This window comes from Leptidea sinapis, chromosome 13 (assembly GCF_905404315.1).
Source record: "Leptidea sinapis chromosome 13, ilLepSina1.1, whole genome shotgun sequence".
Lineage (NCBI taxonomy): Eukaryota > Metazoa > Arthropoda > Insecta > Lepidoptera > Pieridae > Leptidea > Leptidea sinapis.
In genome coordinates this window covers 2573364-2592085 of record NC_066277.1, presented here as the reverse complement: position 1 = coordinate 2592085, position 18722 = coordinate 2573364, and the positions used below count along the sequence as shown (strand labels likewise).

The 18722-nt window shown below is 34.8% G+C and overlaps 2 protein-coding genes across 3 annotated transcripts in view; one reads left to right on the top strand and one right to left on the bottom strand.

Annotated features, from left to right (window-relative positions):
• LOC126967503 (uncharacterized) overlaps nt 1–18722 on the top strand; it is a 20632-nt gene extending 1910 nt beyond the window's left edge. For both annotated transcript variants that reach the window (XM_050811989.1, XM_050811990.1), the window contains exons 2-3: nt 11140–11260; nt 16877–18722. In XM_050811989.1, the coding sequence (XP_050667946.1) occupies nt 11140–11260; nt 16877–17383 (628 nt within the window). In that variant the 3' untranslated portion in view covers nt 17384–18722. The remainder of the gene's footprint in view (nt 1–11139; nt 11261–16876) is intronic.
• Nucleotides 2176–4779, bottom strand: LOC126967504 (uncharacterized). Its single transcript, XM_050811991.1, has 2 exons — nt 4304–4779; nt 2176–3072 (listed from the first exon to the last, which is right to left on the bottom strand). Exons 1-2 carry the CDS (start codon nt 4527–4529, stop codon nt 2426–2428), a joined length of 873 nt encoding a protein of 290 aa, XP_050667948.1. The 5' UTR covers nt 4530–4779; the 3' UTR covers nt 2176–2425.

The window sequence follows — 18722 nt, the reverse complement described above, 5'->3', positions numbered from 1 at the left end:
TAGTAGGCTTCATAAGATACATAATAGCTTTAAGGGTAAATGTATACACTTCTACAATAAAGTCCCAGCCACTGTTCAGGCATTATCTATAAATAAATTTATATGTTTTATAAAAAAATGGCTCTGTCGTAAATCCTATTACTCCACTGCTGAATATCTAAATGATCGGACAGCCTGGGACTAGATTGTGATTATTTTATAGCGATAGAAATGACTGTACAATATTGTATATTTTTATTGAAAAGAGCGCAAAAAAAAAGAATGCTGGGAGAGTTTCTTGCGCCGCTTCTTCTATCTCAGAGCGCCATTTGTTTCCGAAGCGGTAGTAGTATCTAGTAGTATAAGAAATGACATCAAAAAGAATTCGAAAGGAATCAATTTTGAGAAAATAAATGCCTTTTAATGTCCTCAGGCAAGCTGTTTAATAGATAAGGTAGGCGTTTTTTCAAAGTCCTATCTCCGTAGTAGTTATTGATTCTAGGAACCTCGAACTTACCAGCGGACATCAAGCGAGTATCGTGGTTGTGCATAATTGGGTTATGTTCTTGATTGCCATGATTGTTAATGGCTAATTATGTAACTTATGTTTTAAGCTTACTGGCAATACTTTACATATTTTAAATAATTTTCTATAATAATTTCACAATTATTTTTCACTTTTTTGGTGACGAGAAATTTTAAAAATCGCATTTTAAGCGATTCGAGTCTATCGATATTGTATGTTTTAAAAGTAAGACCATGCTTACATGGATGATTATTTGGATGACTTAATTAATGCTGGCGTGACGACTGATACACCCTGTTGATTTTAGGCATTAATGCATCTGCCTGCACTTCACATCGGTATTGATGTGTTTCAATTAATTTTATACCTAGTCGGAGTGATCCGCATATTAACAATGTCATAATATCAAGTAGCATTCTAATTGGCGCTGAAGGCAACGCATGTAACCAAAACTCATTTTGTGTCAGAGCCAAAAGACGAGTACGCTCTGTTCTGTCAGTAGATGTGATCAAAATATCATCAAAGACTGGCTTACAAGGAACGGTACCCCATGCTTTTTAACCGACTTCAAAAAAGGAGGAGGTTTCACAATTCGTCGGTATTTCTCAAAACTTTTGACTGGGTAAACCGATTTTGATAATTCTTTTTTTATTTGAAAGCTGGTGCTTCCCGTGTGGTCCCATTGTAATTTAGTCCAGATCTGACAATCCATGAGAAAACCATAAAAGTCTTAAATTTGCTATACATACGTATAGCAAAGTGGATGATAAATTTAAGAATAACTCAATATTGCGCCAACCGATTTCGATGATTCTTTTTTTATTGGAAAGGATATACTTCAAAGATAGATTGGTGAGTTTGGTTAGGTTCTGATTACGGAATTCATGACAAAGTTACGGAACTCTTCAATTCTTAGGAGCAATTTAACGATACTCGGCCGAATCATTTTTATGCTATCCGGATATTTAAGTCATCTACCATAACATAGTTATGGTCAAGTTATTGTCGTAGTCGAATATGATGATAAATGGGACTCTTTAACGATTTACAGGAACATCTGTGGCAGAATTTCTAAGGGTCCGTTCACACAGACCGGCTCGGAGAGCATCGGCCTGCTTTTTTCTTTTCACACAGACCGGGTCGTATACGCTTGGAATTGGCCGGAGCGGAGCCGCCAACTATTTCACATCGACCGGCTGGAAGAGATCTGAAAGCGGGTGCGGTTGGATGTGCTCGGAGCCGGTCGGATGCGCTCGGAGTCGGGTGGATACACTACAAAGGCAGTGCCAGTATTCCGCGCAGTCTAAGTTTTGTTTTCGGTGTGTTAACGTGTGCTTTTCGAAACATGGATTTAGATAGCTCCGACGAAGAAATATATTTGTTAGCAAGATTACTTGAAATAGAACATAGGAAACGTAAGCGCAAGCGGAAACAAATATGGGTAAAACATATTTGGAAAAACAGACTAATCCATGGGGAGTTTCACACCATTTTCGAGGAATTGAAGAGAGATAGCCTAAAATTTTATGAGTATTATCGTATGGAATATTGGCAATTTTTGAAATTGACAGATTTGTTAAGAGTACATATAACAAAAAAGACTACAAATTATCGTTGCACCATTACAGCCGAAGAAAGTTTAACGGTAACTTTAAGGTAAATAAAAAACAATTATTTATACTAATCATGTTATTTAGATCACAAAATCACAGCCCTCCATTTATTAAGCATTGTTTACGTTAATGAAATGTAAATTACTTATACTAATCATGTTAAATAACACAAACATCTAAATAGATCACAAAATCACAGCCCTCCATTTATTAAGCATTATTTACGTTAATGAAATGTAATTAAATAGTACAGATTTGTGTGTGTTTAATTATTATTATTATAATTATTATTGTTTTTGATTGTTTATTATTTTGTATTTTGTGTGCTGGTATTGTACCCGTAAGTAGTCTGATCTGGATAGTTTTGAGGAATATAGGTTTCGTTTGACACTAGGTAAGTAGATTGATTAGTCGATGGCGGTGAATTTATAGACAAAGAATAATTCAAATCTGTACTATTTTCATACAGATTTAATTCAGCTTCATTAACAATGTTAAACACGCGCCTTTTAATTCGTGCTTGGACTTCTTTTGGGAATGTTTCCACTGTATCTGACATAGACAAAAAAAAATTACGTAATGCCTTGTCACGGGGTGTAGTATTTCTTTTTTCTTCAAGATACTCTTCGAAAACCGTAGCAACATCTTTGCTTAAGCGTGGTCTCTTTTTCGAGCCAGAAGTACTTGCAAGCGATTCAACTTCAGAATGGTCAGAACGTTTAGATGATGTCGATGGTGGTGGTATTGGTGTGCCAGGCTCTGAATCATCCGATGATAATGTTACATTAGATATTTGGTTTCGATTGCGAAAAAATGGTATTATAAAAGAAAGTTCTTTTTCAAATTTTATCAATTTGGACGTAGTTGCACCATCGCCACTCTTGCCTTTTCGGTTATAATAGGCTTTTCTGAAGTTATCTCGCAGTTTCTTCCAACGATCCTGGCACTGCGTCACTGGAAAGAACAGAAATGAAAAATTAATAACATAACTCTTTTTTATTTTATAGTTCGTTTTGGTACGGCAGTCTTATATTTCTATTTTGTGTGTTTGTTTTATTTTTACAGATTCCTCATCACTGGTTGCAGTTTCAAAAACTTGTCATTTAATTTTCGAATGGGAATTTCTACAGTTCATTCAATTATTCATGAGACAATCAGAGTAATTTGTGATGTTTTGATGCCCATAGTTATGCAGATGACAGATGAAGAAATGTGGGAAAAGGTTTCACGTGATTTCTTTAATATTTGGAATTTTCCTAACTGTTTGGGCGCTATAGACGGAAAGCATGTCAATATACAGGCACCAGATAATAGTGGAAGCTTATACTATAATTATAAAAACTTTTTCAGTACAGTGTTACTAGCTGTGGTCGACGCGAAATACAGTTTTTTAATTGTTGATGTCGGATCATATGGTAAAAATAGCGACGGCGGAATTTTACAGAATTCAAAATTTTGGAAAAAACTCAACACCAATAAGTTAAAGCTGCCCCCAAATAAACCTCTACCTAGTACCACTGAAAGCTTACCACATGTTTTTATAGGAGACGAGGCATTTCCTTTGAGCAATAATATATTGCGGCCGTATCCAAGAGAACAAGCAAGAACAGAATTATCAAAAAAAGTATTTAATCTGCGTTTAAGCAGGGCAAGAAAAGTCGTAGAATGTGCATTTGGAATGCTAACTCAAAGATTTGAAATTTATCAAAAACGAATGAAAATTCAGCCGAAGTACTGTGATTTAATTATATTAGCAACTACATGTTTACATAATTTTTTAATAGAAAATCGGACGCCAGGACAAGAGAATGAATTTCACAGCAATATAAATTTATTAACAGCAATAACAGACAATAATAATGAAAACAGTTCTAATAGCGACGCAGTTCTAACCACAAGGAATAAATTTAAGGATTATTTTTCATCAAGTGGTGCTTTAGATTGGCAAGATCAAGTGGCTACGCGAGTTTCTTAAGTTATATTTAATAAAAATTGTCTACTACATAAGTATATTCTAACGATCAGATACTCAAACGAGTTTTTAAAGTAAGGGCGCATTTAAACTCATGTTATTCCTATTTTGACTTTGAATCTAACACGTCGCAGCACGAGTTTAAGAAGCCCTTGCTTTAAAATTCGTTTGAGTATCTGGGGGTAGGTGTAAAACAATGAAAACCTTACTTACCACTTATTCCGAGACATTTGCTAATTTCCTCCCATGCATTGTCTTTCATTATCCGATCGCTATATGATGGCTTGGTTATGTCAAATAAACACTCATATTTTGACACGAGTATTATTAATTTTTCATCATTCATCTTTTCGTACAAGTACGCACAACTATTACGTTCAAATGTTGCTATCAAAATGGCAGTCGGCGCGGCCGCAGCGGGCACGCAATCGGAGCCCATCGGCTGCGCGAGCGAGAAAGAGCACGCAATCGGAGCCGACAGGCTGCGCAAGCGAGAAAGAGCACGCAATCAGAGCCGATCGGCTGCGCGAGCGAGAAAGAGCACGCAAGCGGAGCCGGTCGGCTCCTTTTATTACTTCACACGAAGCGCGTTCAGGCATTTTTAATGACAAAAAAGGTGCAAATGCAAAAATAAACTTTACTACAATCACTCAAAACACTGTTTCCAACGTGATAAAAATCTGCTCTCCTCTCCGAGCCGGTCTGTGTGAACGGACCCTAACTGTCTGCAATCAAATTGCAAAGCGCTCACGTTCATTGCTACATTGAAATATTTAGTATATCTACACATATTTATACAAATTGTTAGTAAGTGTACTGCTAATTCACTAAAAATAAAAAAAAATAACAAAAACAACCGACTTCAAAAACACTATTCCAAAACAATAAAAAGTATAAAAATTATTGCGTATCGACCGCTTGCGTTGCCGTGACATTTAGGGTTCATACGCACTATGCGGTTACCCGCAATGCGGCTAGCCGTCCGGCTGACCGCAGGATGCGGTTGCGAATGCGGCCAGCCGGATCGTGGGCAGCCGCATTCGCAACCGCAACGTGCGGTTGAAGAACCGTTGCGATTTGCGGTCATGTCGATCCATTTCAAAGATGGATGCGGACGAAGTTCCAGCTATTTACTACATTTACACACGTTACGAAAAGAAGAAAAAACAAAGAAAGAAGTACTGGGTGCATCCTTATTTGCAAACACGGGATGAGAAGCTTTTTGCAATATTTTTCGAAGAACTAAAAAAATATGAAGATAAGTTTTTCGGATTTACTAGAATGAGCATAAAAACGTTTGAAGAATTATTGAACATTTATAACGAAGCAAGACACACAATTTCGCAATAGTATTAAACCGGAAGCAAAGTTAATAATAGTGCTACGGTAAGTAAAATACATATTTATAATTCAATTTTTATTCAAATAATGAAGGTAAGTACACATTTCAAGCATCATCGTCAGTGATGGAATTAAAAAGTTCCAGATAATCACTATCCTGAGATTTTTCGCTTTGAGTTGAAATTGGCGATTGTGCATTCGTCGGACTCCTCACAATTTCTTGAGACGTGTCTCGTCCAAACTCCGAAGACTGCACAGGCTGCATGTAGACATTACTTCCTGAATACTGTGCCGTTTGATATCCATGATGGGTATTCCCTCGTCCAACCTCAGAGAAGTTTGTACGGTGAGAATAGGGACTATTACCAGAATAATGTGACGTTTGATATCGATGATATTGGTAAGAATTAGGTCTTGGATAATCAATGTTCGAATAATTGAAAATTTGCGCATCTTTAATTAGCTTTAAAATATCTAGTTTACTTTGCATTTGCATATGTTCTGGAATTTTTTTAAATTCTTTTACTAGAGACAAGAAAAACAGGCGATCCTCGTCATCTTCAACACTCTTTCTTTCTAAATTTCTATTCAAGGCCCCGACTAACTCTCTACCGATAAGATCATCACTATTATTTTTCGTGCTTCTCTTTGGTGCCCATGAAGTATTTGATGGAAGTGTTTTAAGATTGGAATTAGTACTATCGCCGAAATAGTTCGAGAAGTATGTGCAGCTATATGGTTTTGCTTAAAAAATATATGCCTATCACAACCAACCAAAGATATGTGGCTTCAAATTGCAAATGGTTTCTCTACTAGAGCACATTTTCCGAACTGTATAGGTGCTTGTGACGGAAAACATATTAGAATTATAGCACCTAACAATAGTGGATCAATGTGCTTCAATTATAAAGGATATTTTTCTTTGGTATTGCTAGCAATTTGTAACAGCAGCTACAAATTTGTGATGATTGATGTTGGAGCATATGGAAGATTCGGTGACTCAGCAATATTTCAAAACTCAAACTTTTATAAAAAAATTCAAGAGAACCGCTTGAACATTTCTGAACCAGCACCTATTTCAGGAAACAATGCAACTTGTTTTCCCTTCGTTTTTGTAGGAGACGAGGCATTTGCTTTAAGTACGAGTATGAGGCGCCCTTATCCGAGAAATAATTTAAATATTACAAAAAGAACATTCAATTATAGACTGTGTGTGGCTAGACGTTACATTGAATGTACTTTTGGCATACTTGCGAATAAGTGGCGCATTTTTCACAGACCAATTAATGTTCACATCGATTTAGTTAGTGATATTATTAAATCTGCTTGCATTTTACACAACTTTGTAAGAGACAGAGACGGATATTCTTTTAGAGACTCATTAAGTAATCCACTAACTGAAACTATTACTCGAGATAACGTGCGAAGAAACAATAGAACTGCTTTCGGATATCGAGAAATATTTGCAGAATATTTTATGCATGAAGGGAGGGTAGAATGGCAGGATAATTACATTTAAATAAAATTTTGATAATTACCTAGTTTTTGTTTTTCCTCCTTTGTCAATTCCGTACCGTGATAAATATGCACTAACTCTTCCCATGCTCTTTGTTTTAATATTCTATCAGAATACTCTGGTAATTTGGTGTTCCAAATTGCTGGCTGACTCTGGATTTCGATGATAAATTTTTCGGTATCGAATTCCATTTTACCAGACATAACCACGTGCACACACTCACTCAATGGCGGGCAGCCGCAGACTGAGCCGCACAGTGCGTATAGCAACCGTCCGGGTAGCCGTCACTCGGGCCGCAGCCCTCCGAGCGACCGGAGCGGTCTGCGGGTAGCCGCATCGCAGTGCGCATAGAAATGAATATTACGTACATATTTGTGGTTGCGGTCAGCCGCACGGCTAGCCGCATTGCGGGTATCAGTTGACACTTGACAGGTGTCTGTTTCGTCTTCAAAGTTCATAATTTGAATTTTTCAAATCTTGACGACAGTGATGAGTGACAGCTCTTTAAGCAGTGGCTCCTATGCACCAGTGGGAGGCTCCTTTGCACAGGATGCCGGCTAGATTATGGGTACCACAACAACGCGGCCAATTTCTACCGTGAAGCAGTAATGTGTAACCGTTACTGTGTTTTGGTCTGAAGGGCGCCGTAGCTAGTGAAATTAAATTATCTGTAGCAGTCGATTTAAAATTCTTTTTTGTATTATCTATGATGTTTTAGTAACTATTCTATTACTAATTAGTAACTTTGAACTAAGTTTTAGTTATAAAAAATTACTACATTCATTAGTAATAATCGAAATGTAATCTGTAGGTAAATTTAAAAAAAATCATAAAAAATGCATGACAGCCCTACTTTAAACGAATTTTTTTTAAATTACGCAGTATCTATTGTTTATGTCATATCGTCCCCGAAACACCGCACAAAGCTCATTTCACAGCTTTGTAGTATGTGGAAGAAAGCGCCTTTTCTTTATCATTATTGTATTATTATAATACATTTATTAGAATTGTCGAGCAAGTTTTTGTTTTAACTTCATTTAGGTACCTGCTGGAGAGAATTACTTACTAAGCTCGTACATAACTGAACTGTGATCAGTTCCTCGGTTGGATTTATGAAATAAACATCCGGGTTCATTCAAATTCAAACACTCGATATTATAGTCTGGTGAAATACATGTATACACGTGGAAAATATGTGTATAAAATGTTCCCAGCGGGTATCCAACCCGCACTCCAACTATCCCGATCATAGAACATACACCGCTCCGCGTGTCGATAGCTGTTAGATATTATGAACTTTGATTTTTGATTTCCGTCTTTCCCTCGGCGCGGACGAAGGGCGCTCCGCTAACTGCAACGCCATCTTTCGAGACGGGAGCGAATGGACGGAATCATTGTTAGAATTTTGGGAGCCTACTCAATTTATATATCGTCTAATTTCATTGATAACCGTTCCAATTATCCTTTACCTGTCACACAATTCCTTCCAATGACCTTTCGAATGATTGATGCAACTGAACGAAAGTACTTTTGTATGAAAATATTAGATACTTTTTTTTTCTTCTAGCAGCGTCGAACTTTCTTTAAAATGTGCCATTAATTTATATTAAGTACTGCAGGCCTTCGAGAAAAATAAGAAGGAAGTGTACAGCACTTTAGGTATTTAAATTCTTTATAATCTTATATTATTTCTTACAAAAAAATCTAATAAATCTTAACTACTTATATTTACATATCCAAATAACATTCAATTTCTTCACGCTTTACTTAATTACGAAAAACCTTTCATATTTTTTAACGATATCTAATTTTATTCTGCGCTCTTTGGCAAGCCTACTGGAGTTTAATGCTATCGTCTGATCGCGATCGCTAGCCAATTACAAATAGTCACATTGAGTGCTGAAACACGACAGATGTGGTTAAGCGACCTTTGGTTGCTTAAATAATTGGTGCGTTTAAAAAAAATTAGGCACTAGTTAAGGGTGCTCACCCTATAGATTTATGCTTTGTCAGCCAAAGTAGAGCATAGCAACAAGTCGTAGGTACATTTACTTTTCACGTGTAGAACCTTCTGGAAACAATATTGCTGATGTACCAAATTACTTTCCCACAGAAATATGACTCTCTTTGTTAGAATAAGCTATATAATGTAAGTTTCCGTAAAATTAAGTATTCTGTGTTTAGTCTTAGCTCCGTAAACATTGTAAATCGGGATTATTGAATAAAGTAATTTTTTTATTAAGTAACCATTCAGTTATTCCTTGACTCACTTGTGCGTTTTAACACGCAGACTGCGTTGTTTGGGATGGCGAGGTTGTTATATAGCATGTCGCAAATTGCTCAACGAGGTATTTTGCAGTTTAGATAACATTAACATTTGAGGTTTTTGACCTATATTATATTATAAAGTGATTATCTATGAAATTGAATTCATGCATATTTATCTACATATACTGTGCTCGGAAAAATTTCCTTTCATTATAAATACCTACAAAAATTAATGAGATTAATAATCTCATTAATTTAAAAAAAGAAAATAATTATTGTTTCTTTATTTATATTATTCCTTTCTTCTTCCCCTTCCGCTTGGATTCACTCTCTTCTCGTCCATTAGGAAGTCCATTCGCAGGAATACCAAAAAGCGTCTGTAAGTAGTAAAATTATTATCAATTTTGAACATTGTATTGAAATAGGTAGAATGTAACTTATGGTATTTATTTTATTTCATGTAATTTAGTAGGTTATTGGATGTTGTGTTTATAAAATTACGCTAACAATATTTGTACAAATATTTTTATGTATTGATACACAAAAGAAGAAAAAACATTGCATTATTTTAAAATATGGACATTAGTAAAGAATGTATAAACAGTCCTAAAACTGAAAAAAACAAAGAAAAGATTTAATATTAAAGAAAATAATCGCCACTGACGCTAGATGAACACGCAAAGACCATCCACTATAATATAATTGATCACAATAATTATGCGTTACGTGTGTTGACCGCATGACCGGTAAAACATATACGTAAATCGTAAGCAGTCGTGCGGGCAACACGGAGTGCGTGCAATGCCGCACTGCAATGATTTCCCTTTCTGAGGTCAGCTGTGAATGTGTTAGCTTCTCCGCGCTCACTTGTAAATAGCACTGGGACCAAGTACCTTACCTAGGCGAGGCTAGGGTGACAATCCCGAATCCTCAAGGGCATTTTGGTGTTAACAGTGTAATGTTGTCGGTGTAAAAACTTAAAATTATGAACAGTGAAAATTTGAGTGTGTAAAAGTGTTTTACATTTCAATGAGTCATCCACTTCGCGCTGTAATCTTTTAAAATAGATTGTGTCATATTATATAATAAACTATACAAATGATATTAAAATGTTACCAATTAAAAAAAATTCATGTATCGTAAAATATAAATTGACATCTAAGGCCTATTATAATGTGAAAGATTAACGTTTCTACTTGTTGTATGTTCTAATGGGACTAATGTTTCTAAAATTATTGTTAATGAATATTGTTATACTCATTTGAATGCCATTGTAACTTATGTACTTCATCCTGACTCGCATTAAATAACTTATAAAGTTTTACGAGAGTAAGAATAAAGGTATAAGATTTTTGTAAATTTGAATTTAATACCAGGGTTCAGCTAACATAAAAAATATTATTGAGGCCTTATCTTACCTTAATACAAAGGTGAAACACAAAATTTTAACTCTTACTTCACTTTACATCCTAGAAGCATGTAAATTTGTTTAAAAACATTCGGACTTATACTCATCACTACCAAATAACAAGCGAAATACCAAACAATTTAAAAATTCCCCAAACAAGTATGTCATTTGTGTCATCGAGCCCTCACCACATGGCAATAAAATTTATAATCACTACCCAAACGATATTAAAAATAAAGAGAAGCCTTTCCTATTTAAAAGACATCTTAAAAATTTCATAGTTTCTAAATGCTTCTACGATTTACCTGAATTTTTTAATTACACTAAGTGTGAGAATTAGTTATAATATAGCCTGTATTTTATCATAAGAATGTATAAGACTTATTTATTTTACGTATAACATTGCTGTACCCTTGCAGGGCGTTACATATTGTCTACCCATTAATATACCTACCCTATTGTAAAATGTGACATGCAATAAAATATTTTGATTTGATTTGATTTATATTTTTTCAGGAATAGGAAAGGACATGAACAACTTAATTCACAAGATCAGGAACATAAGCCCCTACCAACAATTATTGACCATCTGCATAATCCTGTGATAATTGACGTGCAATCAGTGCCAAGTTGGCTGGTACGTTGTTATAGCTCCTCTATCTATATTTTAAAAGTAACCCTCACTTCTGGGATTAATTGGACGTAATTCCAGAAAAATGTTCCAATCCACAAACATGTCGAAATAGAGTTAAGAATACAAAACTGGTCACGTGATTCATATTAACGGACTGACAAAAAATGGCAGCCCTACTATCGCTCTTTAAATGAGATCATAACTTAGTAGCCCAACCCTCATGTATGGAATACAGTTATATATTTTATTAAACTTTAAACACGAATTCCTTAAAATGTGATGTTTGTGGCTTGGAACGTTTTTCAGGAACTACGTCCAATTACACAAATTAAATTTGAAACCAAAATTTATGAACGATGCGGTACTCAAACCCGCGACCTATCTCTTTCCATGCGAGCTCTCTTCCACTGAGCCAACCGTTCGTATCGTTGATAATTATTGTAAGTCATGTCCAACTCTCTCATATTGAAGTTGAGCAGGTCAAGTAGATCCTGTAGATGAAGCGATAAGAAGAAGACTTAAACAAGACATACAACATTTAACAACGATACGTCACTCGAACGTTTGAATCAGTGGAAGAGCGCTAGCACGGAACGCGAGAGGTCGCTGGTTCGAGTCCCGCATTGTTCATAAAAGGCATTTATTTTCTCAAAATTGATTCCTTTAGAATTCCTTTTGATGTCATTTCTAATAACTACTAGATACTACTACCCTTTCGGAAACAAATGGCGCTCTGAGAGAGAAGAAGAGGCGCAAGAAACTCTCCCAGCATTCTTTTTTTGCGCTCTTTTCAATAAAAATATACAATACTGTACAGTCATTTCTATCGCTATAAAATAATCACAATTTAGTCCTAGGCTCTATCATTTAGATATTCAGCAGTGAACTAATAAGATTTATGACAGAACCTTTTTTTATAAAACATTTAAATTTATTTATAGTTAATGCCTGAACAGTGGCTGGGTCTTTATTATAGAAGGACCCTTAAAGCTGTTATGTATCTTATGAAGCCTTCTAGAATTAGTTACAAGCAATCCCTTATTTCTAGTGTTATATTAATGAAAATCACTATTAAGAGCAAAAACGTGACTATTTTTGTGAACGTATATTAAATTTTCATAAATGTACTGACAATGAACAGTCATAATATTTATTTCTTAAATTTTTCTTTGAGAGACTGTCTATAACCAAGCTGATATATAGCAGGAACAGCTCTCTTTTGCAGAGCAAACACTATATCAATGTCAGCAGCATGACCCCATAGTAATATACCGTATGTCATGATGCTGTGAAAATAACTGAAGTACACTAATCTAGCGGTCGCAACATTTGTGTACTCTCTAATCTTTCTAACTGCATATGCCGCGGAGCTGAGTCTATCTGCTAGATGGGCAATATTTGGACCCCACTGAAGCTTTTTATCTAACGTGATACCCAAGAAGACCGTAGTGTCCACAAGTTCCAATCTCTGGTCATTTATAAGTACGTTGGTTTGTACCTCCGCTGTGTTTGGTGTAATGAATCGTAAACACTTTGTTTTTTTACTGTTTAAGTGCAGATTATTCGTCTCAAACCAACGCACTATCTTTGAGAGTACATTGGTTACCTCGTTATCAATATCTGCACGTCGCCTCACTTTAAAAATAAATGAAGTATCATCAGAAAACAATACAATATTATGGCTATCATCTACCACAAACGGTAGATCGTTAATATATATAAGAAACAAGAAAGGACCGAGAATAGAAGCCTGTGGAACACTTATTATACAGGTTTACCCGAAGACCGTTTGCCATTTATATCGACTATCTGAACTCTTTCGCTTAAATATGATTTTAACAGATTTAGGGCTCTATTTTTCACTCCATAATGCTTTAGTTTTAGGAGTAAAGTTTCATGGTGGACGCAGTCCAATGCTTTGGACAAATCACAAAAAATGTCCAATGCATCCTGTGAATCTTCCCAGGCGTCAAAGATGTGCTCAATGAGTCTAGTACCCGCATTAATTGTTGATAAGGCCCTAGTGAAACCAAATTGATTTTTGTTCATTAATTAACAAAAATGCATTTGTAGCTGTTGAAGCAAAAGTATTTCAAAAATTTTACTAAAAACAGGCAGCACTGAAATAGGTCTGAAAGTAGCAGGGTCAAAAGAACTGCCCGATTTAAACAAAGGTATAACTTTGCTGTATTTCATGAGGTCAGGGAACACACCCTCATCTATCATTAAATATTATTGCTAATTCAGGTGCTATAATGTCAAGTATGTATTTTACAATATTAGTCGAATGGCCCCATAGGTCTATTTTATTTTTTAGGTTATTTAATTTGAAGATTTTTATTATATCGCTACCTGTAACATACTTAAATTTCAAATCAGTGGAAGATACTGGTACGTGTAATTTAAGCATATCATGTGCTGCTTTTGTTGAAGAGGTAAGGTCTTTGGTCGTGGTAATCGGGATTTCAGAGAAGTATTTATCAAATTCATTTGCAATTTCTATTTCCGAATTTATAACGCGATTATTAATATTTAAACAGATAGAGGTGTTACGGCAATTCGATCTACCAGTTTCATTGTTAATTACACTCTAAGTTGCCCACTATGGTCGGACTGAATTATGAGTTTACTAGTAATAGTAACATTTGTAAAAATATTATCTAAACAGGTTGCTGTTGTAGAAGTGATTCTAGTAGGTTCCCAAAATACATTGAACAAATTAAAACTTTGAAATAAATTTTTAAGGCAATAGAAATAAATTTTAGTACAATTGGCCGAAGGTTCAAGCAAGTTTATAATAAAATCTCCACACACTATAATTGACATAAATTATGTTTTCAAAAATTTGTATGATTCATTAACTCATATAGTCGAATGGATAGTGAACGAGTGAGTATCTACTGAGCTAGAGTAGCAGAGGTCGCTAGTTCGAAACCCGGTAGGTGCAAACATTAACATGTTTAAATAAAATATTTTTAATGGATTAAAACGCGTATAATTATAACTATATTTTTACATTAGGGACTGCAGTCCCCCTCAAATGTGGGGTCAAATAAAAATGTAAATTTTACGCAAAAACCTAATATAAAAATATAGTTACAATTATTAATTACACGCGTTATAATTTGTTAAATAACGCGTTTGTCCTGCTATTCCATAAAAAAAAAAGATTAGAGATTTCTCTCCTACAATGATGTTTCGGACGATATACTTCATAAATGTTCAAAAAATATATTTGCTTCCTTACAAATTGTTAAACTTAGAACGTATTTCATGTATTTACTTTACTTACTTTGTTCTTTAGGATTCCCAAGTGTCCTTAAATAAAAGAAAAGTGGATTATCACAACAAAACGAGATGACAATTGGTTTCCTGGAAAAAACAACGAAATTTGTTCTCGTCATTTCACTAAGGATTGTTTCCGCCTTGTTAGTGGAAATCGACGCTTTCTATTCGGAACTGCAGTGCCTACACTTATGTTGCCATGTTTGGTACTGTATTAATAATATTCATTTTGAAAATAATTTAATTTCGTAAAATTAAATAAATTGCAGATTACTGTTTTAAATGGTAATTCATCAAAATCTCGTGAGCCATCTACTTCGTCAAAATCCGTAACATAAAACCACAAAAATAACTACACTAGCTACTAATTATAAGTTAGAATGGAATACATTGCCGGATTTGTTTCTAATTAATTAATAAACAAAATAAAATGTATTGTTAAAATATATATCAGCATTAATTTCATCAACAGAAAAGGAAAATTCACTCATATATGTTCACTCTGAATGTGGCTATATGTATAATAATCAATATTAAATAAAAATTTTAACCGACTTCAAAAAAATCTCGGTATATTTTTTTATGTTTGTTACCTCAAAACTTTCGACTGGGTGAACCGTTGTATTGTAATTTGGTACAGATCTGACAGTGGAATCTATGAGAAAACCATAAAAGTCTTAAATTTTGCTATACATACGTATAGCAAAGAGGATGATAAATTTACGAATAACTCAATAACGCGCCAACCGATTTCGATGATTCTTTTTTTATTGGAAAGCATATAATTCAAAGATAGTTTGGTTAGGTTCTGATTACGGAATCCATGACAAAGTAACGGAACACTGTCTGTAAATAAATTGCAAAGTACCTACGTTCATTGCTGCATTGAAAAATTTAGTATATTTACACATATTTAGACAAATTGTTAGTTAGTGTACTTCAAATTCACTAAAAATCATAAAATAAAAATAAAAATTAACAAAAAAAAACGCCTTCAAAAACACTATTCCAAAACAATAGATATAATGTAGACTAAAAAGTTTAAAAATAATTGCGTTTTTTATACAATCTAATTAATTAATCTTATTCTAGTTACGATTATTGTAATTTTTGGAGTCGGCCATAAATACTGTTACCTACAGTTAAAAATAAACAAAATATTATATTTGAATTTGGAATCTGTCATTTTTATATGATTGTACATTGAGTTTTCTCATTTTGGCGCCAATACATTATTTTGCGATATTAAAATGGAGTGAGGTTATAAAGAGAACCGAATCGCTGTGATTGCATTACACAAAGTAGGCATAGAGCCAAATGCAATCTTTAAAACTCTCCATACGCTTGGTTAGTAGTAAAATGTTTGTGTACCGGGCTATTGATGGGTACAATTAGACCTCCTCTATTTGTGACAAAAAATCTGGCCGTCCGTACGAAAAAGCTGGTCAAAGCGAAGCAAAAGATTTTATTTCGGAAGATGAAGATAGCACCTAGAACCATGTCGCGTATTTTAAAATATGACTTAGGACTGACTGGGCACCACTTCGAATAAGCTTTTTATATTTTAAATTGTTTCATATTTATGTATTAAACTAACACACTGTAAAAGTAATAAATATTATTTGCTAAAGATATTTTTTTCTTTGTTTCAGTATTTATGGTAAGACTAGGTAGATCGTGGGCTTGTGAGTTGTGGCTGTATAAATGACACATATGAGTAGAGGAGTGGAAAAATATTGATAATTCTCTTTTTCACGCCTATATAAAGTTAACCCCGGCCTTAAAACTTTCAGACTTAATTTTCAACAATTCCGTTACGCCGTGCTCGAAAAAGTTACAAACTTTCACCTTCTTCTTGGGTTTCCGTGCCTGAAAAGGCACCTTTAAACCTTTTTGGGATCACTTTGTCTGTCTGTCTGTCCGACTTACACTTGGCTGGTTTTATATTATATAATTTTTAATTTTAGTGTGTTTAAAAAATCTTGACATATGTTTATTTCAATTTACGATTGTTTGTGTAATTTATTCGAACACCATTATAATTTGATTTTAGATCTATACCGATATGACTCAGGTATCTTCAAGCTTAGGCCAGCAACGAATCTCTTGACCTTGGTTTTGCGGATGTCATGGGCGGTGCCATTGTCATTGTAGTAAAATTCTTCCAATTTACTCACTTCTCATCACGTGACTTATGCAAATTCGCTCCCGCTGATATAAAAAATATATAGTGCTCTCTCCTACCTGTCTGCATATAATTTAAATATTTTAGATTTAAATAATAAAACTATGTTTTTATTATTAAAAATAAATGAAATAACAATGAATTTCCAGATCAACACCAATAACAGTGTTGAAACTACGACGGAAACAACAGATGATAGAGATCAATATGAAGTGATTATAAAAACAGAAGTAGAATTAGACGAAGAAACCCCCAGCACCACTCATGCAGAAGAAGATGTTAAAAGAAAGTGGAATCACACATCGAAATTGAACAGTCCTCAGGTGATGAAAACACAAGAAGCTACAGACTCACCAGCTCGCAACACTAATCATGCAGAACAAGATATAGAGAGAAAGTGGAGTCACACATCAGAATTGAGCAGTCCTCAGGCGGTGAAAACAGAGGCAGCATTAGACGCAGCAGCTCCCAATACTAGTCATGTAGAAAACGATATTAAAAATACCTTTGAGTTATCAAGCATAAAGGTGGACCCGCAGGCGCTGGAGTGGATGGAGAGGTTATCCAAGCTGCCTCCACAACAGAGACTATTGGCTGAAAAGGCATTCAACGATGTAATACATAGGGCTGAGCTTGGTAAACTACATGAAGAATGACTTGGAGTTAACATTTATGCAGAAGAGCGAAACTTTCGCATATTGAAAAGCAGTTTTTAACAAAATACTCTGGAAATTATTTAAAAACACTAGCACTGCAGAATAATTAATTCAACCCCAAAGCTAGACATTTATATATCCTACACCATCCCCTCTACTTGCATCTCACTTAACACCGCTAACACTGATTTATATATATATATATATATATATATATACACATATATAGATTGACCATGGGAAATGGATTTTCTAGATTCAGACCACAAACTTTCAAGAATTGGCCTTGAGATTTGTTAATGGTCATGGCGAATGCAAAGCGGATCGGAAATTAAAGATTTGCGGGCTAACTCGACATGCAACATGTTCATGAAGTAGTTGCTGCAGATCATGAAGAATTGCTGTTATCATTGCTGCATTGATCTCTTCATGTCGTTGTTTCTGCCATGGTACCCATGAAATATAATTGTTAAAATTTATGGTGTGCATCTTCGAGAGATTGCAGTGATCCAATTCGATGGTGAATCTGTCCTTGTATCTACAAAATCAAAAGCAAAGTCCGTATTACTGATTTGTAAACACTTATTTTTAGAATTAGCATACATGTTTATTAATTAGGAATAAGTATAGTAGGTATGTTATTCTTCTAGTATTGTGTGTAAGAATATAAATAAATTAATACCCTGGTTGTCGGATTAAATCGTCGTTCTTAGATAATGTCTGCCCCAAATAAGGACATTTGGAAACAAACATTGTATTTTTGAGTGTTTGCTAGAAAATGTCGTGATTCGGTAGTTTCCCACTAAGGCAGCACAATCCTGGCGTTTCTCCGGAAAATACTTGCAAACAACGTCCATTGACTCAATGTGAACGCTAGTATGCAAGCGGTAATCAGTACTGCAATCGTATCGAAACGCTGCTCGATTCAAATCAGTACTTCATAAATTTCTTCTTGTGCGCCGAAAATTATCTAGTTGTTGATCTCTGAGGTTTACTGGCCGCCTCGCTTTGCTCTTGTGATTCAGAAATACAACGTCGAGCTCATACTAACGCGGTGCTTTTTACCTGCAATTTCTTGTTCTTCGTCAGTCCAATTCGCAATGTTTCGAATCCTAGCATTACGTCTATGTAGGGAAAGATGGCACAATAAGCTAATAGAAACTCGAAACAAACACACCAACCAGTCAACTTGAATAACATGACGTGCACTGACAGTTGTATTTTATTACTCATGTAGCGTGAAACTAACAAAAAACTACATTGAATTCTTTCTATTCTCGAGATGTCATGAAAATGTTAATCCATAAAAAATTATGAGAAATTAAATATTTTTATAATA

Excerpts from the sequence above, each read along its gene's own strand:
- LOC126967504 (XM_050811991.1), bottom strand. The coding sequence starts at position 4,529 with ATGGGCTCCGATTGCGTGCCCGCTGCGGCCGCGCCGACTGCCATTTTG. Across the intron at positions 3,073-4,303 it reads CAAATGTCTCGGAATAAGTG|TGACGCAGTGCCAGGATCGT; the intron begins GTAAGTAAGGTT and ends TGTTCTTTCCAG.